This window comes from Aptenodytes patagonicus, chromosome W (genome assembly GCF_965638725.1).
Source record: "Aptenodytes patagonicus chromosome W, bAptPat1.pri.cur, whole genome shotgun sequence".
NCBI lineage: Eukaryota > Metazoa > Chordata > Aves > Sphenisciformes > Spheniscidae > Aptenodytes > Aptenodytes patagonicus.
The window spans coordinates 32,641,814-32,653,890 of NC_134981.1; the positions used below are offsets into that span (position 1 = coordinate 32,641,814).

The 12,077-nt window shown below is 44.4% G+C and overlaps 1 protein-coding gene across 1 annotated transcript in view; it reads right to left on the reverse strand.

Moving 5' to 3' along the window:
* The window catches only part of LOC143172234 (microtubule-associated serine/threonine-protein kinase 4-like), a 160,706-nt gene that overhangs the window by 24,657 nt on the left and 123,972 nt on the right, over positions 1 to 12,077 (reverse strand). Inside the window, exons 23-24 of the mRNA XM_076361464.1 lie at positions 5,033 to 5,262; positions 3,075 to 3,197 (exon numbers count right to left, since the gene is read on the reverse strand). Of these exons, the coding sequence (XP_076217579.1) occupies positions 3,075 to 3,197; positions 5,033 to 5,262 (353 nt within the window). The remainder of the gene's footprint in view (positions 1 to 3,074; positions 3,198 to 5,032; positions 5,263 to 12,077) is intronic.

A 12,077-nucleotide genomic window follows, 5' to 3' on the forward strand; every position in this document is an offset into this window, starting at 1 on the left:
TGTATTTCTTCTTGTGTATAGGGGCGACTGATACCGGCATGGGTTCGTTCTCTGGTTCAGCTGCAGTGCCTGTTGCCGGGGTTGGAGTAGCCGCGGTGCCTGTCGCCGGGATTGATCTCTGGATGGTATTCTTAAATAATTGTTTAACCTTAAACAAGACCTGAACCACATTCAGGAGACAGAGCAATAGGAACATGCTGGTTTGAACATCCCAAGGATATTCAAAATTCTCAAGAGCTGTTGTAACTAGCCTGGAGGAGAAAGGGAAGGTGAAGGAGCAGGGGAAAGGGTCCCCCCCATCTCCCCCATAGATTGGTTCCCCAAGGAGAAAAGGTAAAAGGTGTCATTATTAATAGTTTCCGAAAGGTGGCTCCAGAGGTACGGAGATGACGGCAATGCCGAGTACAAATACGGAAGTACAAATACAAAAATTAGTCTCACGACCAAAAATTTTATCACATCATAAACCAGTAGTGTTACACAGTGCAGCAAAATGATATCCTTGATCCAGCTCCCAGAGGTGATAGACAGCACAACAGGGAACACATACTGCACGTAGGGTGTTACATAACAGAGCTTTGAGAGCAAGTACGACAACTTTGAGAGTAAATTAATCAACATTGTGACCAGCGACTGTTAAACCAATATGATGAATGCTTATAACAAATTTGCCTTAACACGCTCTGGTCAGATCCGTCGTTATCTCAACCCTTTGTGCCCCACGTTGGGCGCCAAAAGGACTGTTGTGGTTTAACCTGGCAGGCAGCTAAACACCACACAGCCATTCGCTCACTGCCCCTCCACCAGTGGGATGGGGGAGAGAATCGGGGAAAAAAAAAAAGTAAAATTCGTGGGTTGAGATAAAGACAGTTTAATAGGACAGAAAAGGAAGGGAAAATAATTAATAATAATAATAATAATAATGAGAAAAGAATATACAAACCAAGTGATGCACAGTGCAATTGCTCACCACCCGCCGACCGATGCCCAGCCAGTTCCCGAGCAGCGGTTGCCATCCCTCCAGTCAACTCCCCCCAGTTTATATACTGTGCGTGACATCACATGGTATGGAATATCCCTTTGGCCAGTTTGGGTCAACTGTCCTGGCTGTGCCCCCTCCCAGCCTCTCGCTGGCAGAGCATGAGAAGCTGAAAAGGCCTTGACTAGTGTAAGCACTACCTAGCAACAACTAAAACATCAGTGTGTTATATCAACATTATTCTCATACTAAATCTAAACACAGCACTATACCAGCTACTAGGAAGAAAATTAACTCTATCCCAGCTGAAACCTGGACAACTACACACGGAAATGCAATGAGACAGAACTCCAGCATTAAAGTAAGAGCTGGCAGTGTAGGGAACCCTATGCAGATGTTGCCAGGCTAATTTATGTCAGATAAATGATGATTGGAAAATTCTCAAACTGCTGTCAAATTTCCTAAACTTCCTCCATTCCAAGAACCAGCTTCAGGACAAGCAGGAATTCCAATAATTGTAGCTAGACAGAAGGAGACCAAGGACTGACCAAGACCACAATTTCAAGAAGAAATTTTCTATAGAAACATCTTATTTTCCCACAAAAAACAGCTGTCACCGTGCAGCGGTCCATTCACTGGCCAGTCACGTCTCAGGATACAGACTGTTACAATGATGAAATGGAAGAGAAAACTTAATCTTCATTATCAGTCCCAAACAATCCTTTTATCTTGGCCAAAAGAGATAACAAATATAATTAAGTTAAGCTTTTTAGGACTGTTTGCATGAACAGATGACAGCTGCTCAATAAACAAAACCAACTGGGAATAAATCTTATGTTTTAAAAATCCATACCTCCTGCCCAGCACTGTATGGCACTACAGTGAACTTCTTTTCAAAGGAATTCCAATAACCCAAATTAATTTATGATACATCACATTTGGATAAACAACAATCTCTCGTGTTGAGTTTACTCTTGTAAGTAGTGTGCAGGGCTGTCATGTTTCTCTTTTTCTGTAGTTTTTCTGTATCTGATGCAGAAAACAACTGCACACCCAACTGCCTAAAATTACCAAATTTTCTCTTATACATTTCTTGCAAAACTGGAAAACTTGGAAATTCATCTTGGTTTCAGAGAAGGAAAATAAAGACTTAAGGAACAGTGTATTTTGCATCTTTCCTCAGCTCTTTATATTTCCCAATACTTCATTGCTTTCCAATCTTCTTTTATAACTGACTACTCCCTTTGACAGGCAAAGCTCTGCATATAACACCATGAAATTGATAATAATATAGGAAGCAAATATACAGCTGTCTAAAATAATTCTGACCTACTTCAGTCTATGCTGCAAAGTTTACAGAAAAACTGCAATATGAGGAGCTACAGTGAATAGCTAAGACACTACCATTCATTAAAATAAGTTGGGGTTGTTTGTTTAAGAAAAAATGTATGTGTAATTTTCTAATAGGTTAGACCTCGGAAAACTCCATATGTCAGGAGCAGAGGGTACTGGTCACACCACAAGAGAAAAATGTGAGAGATTACTTATATAAGTCCAACTGCAGGATCAGAACTTCATTAAGCAAAGAATCTTTGTGGGACATGCCTGGCTATATATGAGACAAAAACCTTTTGGGCCTTAAGATTATGAAAGGCAAGTTTCTGTACAGTAGGAAAGAAAATATTTCATATTCTTTGTTTCCACTTTTCCTCATTGATTTCACTTAAAAAGGAGAAAATTACAAGTAGCATCATCATCAAAAGCTTTAATTACCTGATGAAGATGGGGCAATTCAAGGAAGCGCTTGAAAATGATAAATTTTTTGAGAGAGAGACAGAGACATCTCTTTATGTCAGTGCCCCAAATGTACTTTAGCTATCTCAGCAGCAATGTCAGTTTATTGCAGAGAAACTAAAATCATAACAGGATATATGAAGTCATTGTCCTTTCTCCAGATCTGTGCAATAGTAGCTTAGAGTTTGTACTTTAACAACCAGAAAACCTGATAACTAATCTCTGAAGGAAACAAACATAATCCCTCAAATCCTTGGTGAAAACAGCAAGTGCTTTTGTATCCCAGTTGTCCAAGAGTTACCTTTAACAACAACTTAATGACTTCTGTATGAACAAGACCATGCACTGGCTCTCCGTTGATATGAGTAATCAGGTCTCCAGCTTTTAAACCTGCTTGGTATGCTGCGCCTCCTTCTTCCACATTCTGGAAATCAGAGGTGAAGAGAATATACACAAAATGGACTCGTGTTAACTAAACCTCATACTTTCAAGAGTAGGCTTTATTTCAAGAACTCTTTCTATAAAGCCAGTTGGCAACAAAGAAACCTTACAGATATTAAGTTCTATGAAGGAAGAGAAAAAGAAAATCAGACCAGCCATTTCACCATCAACTACTTACTTGAACTTTATACTTACATGGGGCCTGGAATGGTTTCAAAGCTCACTGAAACACTGCTAGTTGCCACTGGTATTAAGTAAGCTCTGTATAGCAGGGCAGTTTTCATGCACGATAAAGAAGGGATGATTCACTCCCCATGGCAAAATTTCAGATTTGAATGAAGATTTTTAACATCTGACACTTAGAAATACTTGCGTGATTAAGGCAGTGGTCACATGCACTACCCTAATCATGATACAAAATTTTAACTCCACCATATAGTTAAGGACTGTTTGTATTTGGTTCGAATTCACCAGGCTGCCCATTAGAGGGAACAAAGGTGATGCAGGACCAAAACAAATTGAATTGCAAATGATTAAATAATTTATTACATTTAAAAATGAGCTTTTGAAGAATTTTAAGTCATGCAGCCGCTACTGAAGCCTACAGTGCTTACAGAGCTAAAAACATAAATACCTATAGTATTTTGAAAAAAGCCAAGGTTTCACTTTTACTGCAATGTACCATTATTTTTCTTCCTTTCACTGATGTGATGCTACACCAGTGGCAAAAAGTCCAATTTTTTGATTTATTCCATTATCAGTCACGTGTACCCCAATCTCCAGATTCAATGTTCTTGATGGATTAATAGGTCTGAGGTAAACAACATGAACAAAAAATGAATGATACACTACCACATTAGTAGCATTGCTATTTCAAAACCCATCATGGATATTTACAACAAAACATTGTACAAAACTTCAAAGCTTTTGATATATTTGTAATGAATTGTTCAAAATTATTTTAAGGTAGTTGAAATAGTTTATATATACACATACACATATACATATGTATAATATATAAATTGTATAAAATATATTATTGGTTATCAACCTCAATTATAAAATAAACACATACATATTTACATAAATATATATTTATTTTACAATTAAGGAGGTTGATAACCAATGAAATGCAAGAACTGCTGTCTTGTCCTTTAGCCTGTCTCCCACTTCATTCAAACCAGTAGTGAACGGAGGATGAAAAAAACATGATTTATTCATGACAGTCAGTCTTTTTCCTGTGCCACAGAATCATCAAAGGTATTCACAATTCCAAATGATTTGCACATTTCTACACAAAAGAAAGTTGGTGCTTGAAATCTGCCTACTTGTGTCTAGTAAAATACACAAGGAACCTGTTGACTTTCATGAATCCCTTAATTGGAAGCAGTTTATTAAACTCCATGTATATTTCAACAATTTCTGTTTACAATCTCTTAGTTTTGCAGACCCTGCCCCCAATCAAAGAGGGGCTGCACCAACCCTTTGGTTTTCTAAGCCACAGCACTCTGAACTTAGACATGGCTGTTCACAATTGCCAAACTTGCTAAAAGTGGAAGCGACCCATGCAGAGGGTCAACATCATACGTAGGTACCACTTCTGCCAAAGGTGTGCATTATATGGCTTGGGGCGGCCCTACAGCTAACGCTGGCCTTGTGCACAGGCACAAATTTCATTCTAAAAAAACTGGCACAACATCACAATTTACACAGTAACCGTCAAGAAACAGATACCATGGGTGCAAAAGATCAAAAGCAAATACATCGTTACAGTTTTCTGTGGCTGTATATAAGCAAAAAAAAAAAAAAATATCTTACCCAAACAACATGGTGCACAGTGTAGATATCGCTGTCGCCCACGTAAACCCTGATTGCTCGGATGGTGAAGCCGTACTTTTTTCCTGAACTGTGAATTACTATTGGCTGATGAAGACTTGCAGCAGCAATCGAAGAATCATGGCTGGGGGATGAATCTCGGGAGGACGAAGGATCAGATGATATGGAATGAGGAGACATAGGACTTCCCAAAGGAGAGAAACCAAACACATCTGGAAAAAAAAAAATCTGCCTATTAGAGTACATGCTGAGCACACACAAACGCAGACAGAACAGGGAATCTGCTTAAAGTTTTATGACACCTTTGTGTCAAAATATATCATTGTGTTTGCATAAACACTCTCTCCTCCTCACTTGGTGTGAATCTTAGTGAATGAGAAGTTTGACCGACAACCAGATCTTAGAACTAAATTTCTTTCCCCATAGTTTAACCCCTATTTTCTTAATGCAAGGATGAACTTGTTAGATGTAGGCTGCCTTTTCCTTTTAGATAGGAAACACACTCATTGCTAACGCTGAAAGAATAATTCTCAGTCTTCTTCCTAACAAATACTCACGAAAAGAAAATCAGAGTTTGGTAGCAGATGTCATTGTGAGTACACCCAAAACCATCCCCCAAATCATCCAGCAGTGCAAAAGAAAGCGTTAGTTGGTCTTTTGGATTCAGTTATATATAGATAAAGACTACTGCACTTAAACCACAATATCTAGTTGGTACATAGGACAGTAACTCACAACACTTGTACCAAGCCTCCATTTTTCTACATTCTGCTACTTCATGTAAGACCACAAGAATTTCTTGCAACAGCAATATCAATTATGTCTTCGTTTTATTTCATTGTTTTGAAAGCACTCTGTGTAAACACAATTGCAGCAGCATAAAACACACTTTGGTGACTCCTCTCGAAAGGAATGCAGCCCAGAAACATTCCAGGTTTGGTTTCCGTGCCAAGAGATGTCATGTGAGGGCAGATATGCTTTGTCAGCACAGGCGCTACTCCCTAAATGTGAGTCACCAGAGGCTCCTAGAGATGGATATCACTGGGTTAATGCTGAAATCCCACAGAACAGCCAAGCCCAGAGGGGCTGTCACTGTCACCCTCTGGCTCTGAAACATGCCCAGATCTCTCTGCTTTTGCTATCTGATACGTGTGGGACATGTCCTGTGACTCTCAGCCACATGACTCAGGTCAGGAACACTGGCCATCTATTGCTGTAGTTTATTTTACTGATAAACATGAATAAGGTAGGTTTTTGGACAGTATTAGGTACAGCTAACATATAAGATTTTGGTTAATATAGAAAAAGACAACATTTTTCAGTGTAGGCAAAGCTAAGTTCAGATTTTATAGAACGATGCTGAGATTAAACTGAAAGAAAACCGTAGTTTAATAAGCACAGTAAATCAGTCTATACCATCTCACTCAATGCCTTCTTTGCCTCAGTCTTTAATAGTCAGACCAGTTATCCTCAGGGTATTCAGCCCCCCGAGCTGGAAGACAGGGACAGGGAGCAGAATGAACCCCCCATAATCCAAGAGGAAGCAGTCAACGACCTGCTACGCCACCTGGACGCTCACAAGTCTATGGGGCCGGATGGGATCCACCCGAGGGTGCTGAGGGAGCTGGCGGAGGAGCTCGCCAAGCCGCTCCCCATCATCTATCAGCAGTCCTGGTTAACGGGGGAGGTCCCGGACGACTGGAGGCTTGCCAATGTGACGCCCATCTACAAGAAGGGCCGGAAGGAGGATCCGGGGAACTACAGGCCTGTCAGCCTGACCTCAGTGCCGGGGAAGATTATGGAGCGGTTCATCTTGAGGGCGCTCACAAGGCATGAGCGGGACAACCAGGGGATCAGGCCCAGCCAGCACGGCTTCATGAGAGGCAGGTCCTGCCAGACCAACCTGATCGCCTTCTCTGACCAGGTGACCCGCCTAGTGGATGAGGGAAAGGCTGTGGATGTGGTCTACCTGGACTTCAGTAAGGCCTTTGACACCGTCTCCCACAGCATTCTCCTAGAGAAGCTGGCGGCTCACGGCTTAGACAGGTGGACTCTGCGCTGGGTCAAAAACCGGCTGGACGGCCGGGCCCAGAGAGTTGTGGTGAATGGAGTGAAATCCAGTTGGCGGCCGGTCATGAGCGGTGTTCCCCAGGGCTCAGTTTTGGGGCCGGTCTTGTTCAATATCTTTATCAATGATCTGGACAAGGGGATCGAGTGCACCCTCAGTAAGTTTGCAGACGACACCAAGTTGGGCGGGAGTGTTGATCTGCTCGAGGGTAGGAAGGCTCTGCAGAGGGACCTGGACAGGCTGGATCGATGGGCCGAGGCCAACTGTATGAGATTCCAGAAGGCCAAGTGCTGGGTCCTGCACTTCGGCCACAACAACCCCATGCAGCGCTACAGGCTTGGGGAAGAGTGGCTGGAAAGCTGCCTGGCGGAAAAGGACCTGGGGGTGCTGGTCGACAGCCGGCTGAACATGAGCCGGCAGTGTGCCCAGGCAGCCAAGAAGGCCAATGGCATCCTGGCCTGTATCAGAAACAGTGTGGCCAGCAGGACTAGGGAAGTGATCATGCCCCTGTACTCGGCACTGGTGAGGCCGCACCTCGAATACTGTGTTCAGTTTTGGGCCCCTCACTACAAGAAGGACATTGAGGTGCTGGAGCGTGTCCAGAGAAGGGCAACGAGGCTGGTGAGGGATCTGGAGAACAAGTCTTCTGAGGAGCGGCTGAGGGAACTGGGGTTGTTTAGCCTGGAGAAAAGGAGGCTGAGGGGAGACCTCATCGCTCTCTACAACTACCTGAAAGGAGGTTGTAGCGAGGTGGGCGTCGGTCTCTTCTCCCAAGTAACTAGCGATAGGACGAGAGGAAACGGCCTCAAGTTGCGCCAGGGGAGGTTTAGATTGGACGTGAGGAAAAATTTCTTTACTGAAAGAGTGGTTAAACATTGGAACAAGCTGCCCAGGGAAGTGGTTGAGTCCCCATCCCTGGAGGTATTTAAAAGACGAGTAGATGAGGCACTTAGGAACATGGTTTAGTGGGTGGTGGTGTTGGGTCGACGGTTGGACTTGATGATCTTAGAGGTCTCTGCCAACCTTAATGATTCTATGATTCTATCTCTGAACTTCGTAATTCTTACCCGACAGCTACTACAATATAACCTGATGAATAACTCTGAGTATTACTTGGCTGTGTAATTATCTGTGTGTACATCATGCTCCTGTAATAGCTAATCTCAATGATTAGCATGCACTGCAGGCCCTCAACAAGCAGAAAAAATAACCATGGTGCTGTTACAGGGGTATAAAAAAAAAACACTTAGGACATTTGGGAGAGAAATATTATTTGGAAGAGAAATATTATTTGGAAGAAAGATTCTATACAAGGAACAAGCCCAGAGTGTTTGCAAGCCACTTGCAGTTTACAGTGTCGACAATGCCCTGAATAGGTGTCGTGGTTTAACCTCAGTTGACAACTGAGCACCACACAGCCGCTAGCTCATTCCCCTCCACCCTGGTGGGATGGGGGAGAGATTTGGAAGAGCACAAGTGAGAAAAACTCGTGGGTTGAGATAAAAACAGTTTAATAACTGAAATAAAATAATAACAACAATAATTCTAATAATAATACCCAAAGCAAGTGATGCACAGTGCAATTGCTCACCACCCGCCGACCGATGCCCAGCCAGTCCCCGAGCAGCGGCCCCCCCGGGCCAGCTTTCCCCAGTTTATGTACTGAGCATGACATCACATGGTATGGAATGTTTCTTTGGCCAGTTTGGCTGTGCCCCCTCCCAGCTTCTTGTGCACCTGCAGCCTTCTCACTCAGGAGAGCATGGGAAACTAAAAAGTCCTTGGCTAGTGTAAGCATTACCTAGCAGCAACTAAAACATCGGTGTGTTATCAACTTTGTTCTCATCCTAAATCCAAAACACAGCACTGTACCAGCTACTAGGAAGGAAATTAACTCTATCCCTGCCAAAACCAGGACAATATCCACCCCTTATTCTATACCATCTGCGTCATGCTCAAGTCTCATATTTTCCAGTACATTTTCATTAATCACCACCCCTTTTCTGGGGTTTCTTTTTCTATATATATATATACGCACACACAGACATCATTCCCTTAGTCTATGGGCCGTCCCTCTAAAATGTTTGGTGAGTTCATTTAGTCCATGACTTCGGGCTCCATCTGTCGTAATAATCTCCCAGGGCAGGAAAAATGGAGATGGTATGCAGTGTCGGATTGTTTCATGTTGAAGTCAGTTCTGGTTCCATCATCACTGTGCTTTGCTCGGTTTCATCGAAGTTATTCTTCATTAGTCTGGGTGATTCTTATTGTAATATCATTGGTATGGCACATAATATTATGTAGCACTTAACATCAAATAATTCAGATCATTGGCTATTCTCACCCAAAATCAAATCCCCTTGAGGTGCACATCGGACTTCCCCATCCTTCCGCATTATCCACCAAGTGCACCCAGGTCCTTGAGCAAAAGCAATCCCACGGATGGGTTTGCCTTTGCCCGAGGCAGGAATAACCCAAACTATCTTCCCCAACATATTTTTTATGTGCACTACAGGGACTTGATTCCCATCTACAGTACGTAAAAGTTCTGACTGGGCAGGGCCTGCTCGATTGGCAGATCCCCGAGTGTTGACTAACCAGGTGGCCTTTGCTAAATGCGTATCCCAATCTTTGAATGTCCCAGCACCCATTGCTCTCAGCGTAGTCTTTAACAGTCCATTGTATCGTTCAATTTTCCCAGAGGCTGGTGCATGATAGGGGATGTGATACACCCACTCAATGCTGTGCTCTTTGGCCCAGGTGTCTATGAGGTTGTTTCGGAAATGAGTCCCGTTGTCTGACTCAATTCTTTCTGGGGTCCCATGTCGCCATAGGACTTGCTTTTCAAGGCCCAGGATAGTGTTCCGGGCAGTGGCATGGGGCACGGGATATGTTTCCAGCCATCCGGTGGTTGCCTCCACCATTGTAAGCACGTGGCGCTTGCCTTGGCGGGTTTGTGGGAGCGTGATATAATCGATCTGCCAGGCCTCCCCATATTGATATTTCAGCCATCGTCCTCCATACCAGAGAGGCTTTAACTGCTTGGCTTGCAGCGCATGTTTCACATTCATGGATAACCTGGACTATAGTGTCCATGGTCAAGTCCACCCCTCGATCACGAGCCCATCTATATGTTGCATCTCTTCCTTGGTGACCTGAGGTGTCATGGGCCCACCGAGCTAGAAATAATTCACCCTTCTGTTGCCAGTCCAGATCCACCTGAGCCACTTCAATCTTAGCAGCCTGATCCACCTGCTGGCTGTTTTGATGTTCTTCAGTGGCCCGACTCTTGGGTACGTGAGCATCTACGTGACGGACTTTTACAACCAGGTTCTCCACCCGGGCAGCAATATCTTGCCACAATGCGGCAGCCCAGATGGGTTTGCCTCTGCGCTGCCAGTTGCTCTGCTTCCATTGCTGCAACCACCCCCACAGGGCATTTGCCACCATCCATGAGTCAGTAGAGAGATAGAGCACTGGCCACTTTTCTCGGTCAGCAATGTCTAAAGCCAGCTGGATGGCCTTTACTTCTGCAAATTGGCTCGATTCACCTTCTCCTTCAGCAGTTTCTACAACTTGTCGCATAGGACTCCATACAGCAGCTTTCCACCTCCGATGCTTTTCCACAAGGCAACAGGACCCATCAGTGAACAGGGCATATTGCTTCTCATTTTCTGGTAGTTCATTATACATTGGGGCCTCCTCAGCACGCGTCACCTCCTCCTCTGGCGATATGCCAAAATCTTTGCCCTCTGGCCAATCCATGATCACTTCCAGGATTCCTGGGCGACTGGGGTTTCCTATTCGAGCCCGTTGTGTGATCAGTGCGACCCACTTACTCCATGTAGCATCAGTTGCATTATGTGTACAGGGGACCCTCCCTCTGAACATCCAGCCCAGCACTGGCAGTCGGGGTGCCAGGAGGAGCTGTGCTTCAGTGTCGATCACTTCCGAAGCAGCTCGAACCCCTTCATAGGCTGCCAAGATCTCTTTTTCAATTGGAGTATAGCGGGCCTCGGATCCTCTGTATCCCCGACTCCAAAACCCTAGGGGTCGACCTCGAGTCTCCCCTGGTGCTTTCTGCCAGAGGCTCCAGGTAGGGCCGTTCTCCCCGGCTGCGGTGTAGAGCACATTTTTTACATCTTGCCCTGCCTGGACTGGCCCAAGGGATACTGCGTGAACTATCTCCTCTTTAATTTGTTCAAAAGCTTGTCGTTGCTCAGGGCCCCATTTGAAATCCTTCTTCTTCCGGGTCACTTGATAGAGAGGGCTTACGATCAGACTGTAATTTGGAATATGCATTCTCCAAAAACCCACGACGCCTAAGAAAGCTTGTGTTTCCTTTTTGCTAGTTGGTCGATACATGGCTGTTATTTTGTTGATCACATCCATTGGGATCTGACGACGTCCATCTTGCCATTTTATTCCTAAAAACTGGATCTCCTGTGCAGGTCCCTTGACCTTACTTGGTTTTATGGCAAACCTGGCCTTCAGCAGGATTTGGACTATTTCCTTCCCTTTTTCAAAAACTTCTCCTGCTGTGTTGCCCCACACGATGATGTCATCAATGTATTGCAGGTGTTCTGGAGCTCCACCCTGCTCCAGTGCAGTCTGGATCAGTCCATGGCAACTGGTGGGGCTGTGTTTCCACCCCTGGGGCAGTCGGTTCCAGGTGTACTGGACGCCCCTCCAAGTGAAAGCAAACTGTGGCCTGCACTCCGCTGCCAAAGGGATTGAGAAAAACGAATTAGCAATATCAACTGTGGCATACCACTTGGCTGCCTTTGACTCCAGTTCGTATTGAAGTTCTAGCATGTCCGGCACAGCAGCACTCAGCGGTGGCGTGACTTCATTCAGGCCACGATAGTCTACTGTTAGTCTCCACTCTCCATTAGACTTCCGCACTGGCCATATGGGACTGTTAAAGGGTGAGCGGGTCTTGCTGATCACTCCTTGGCT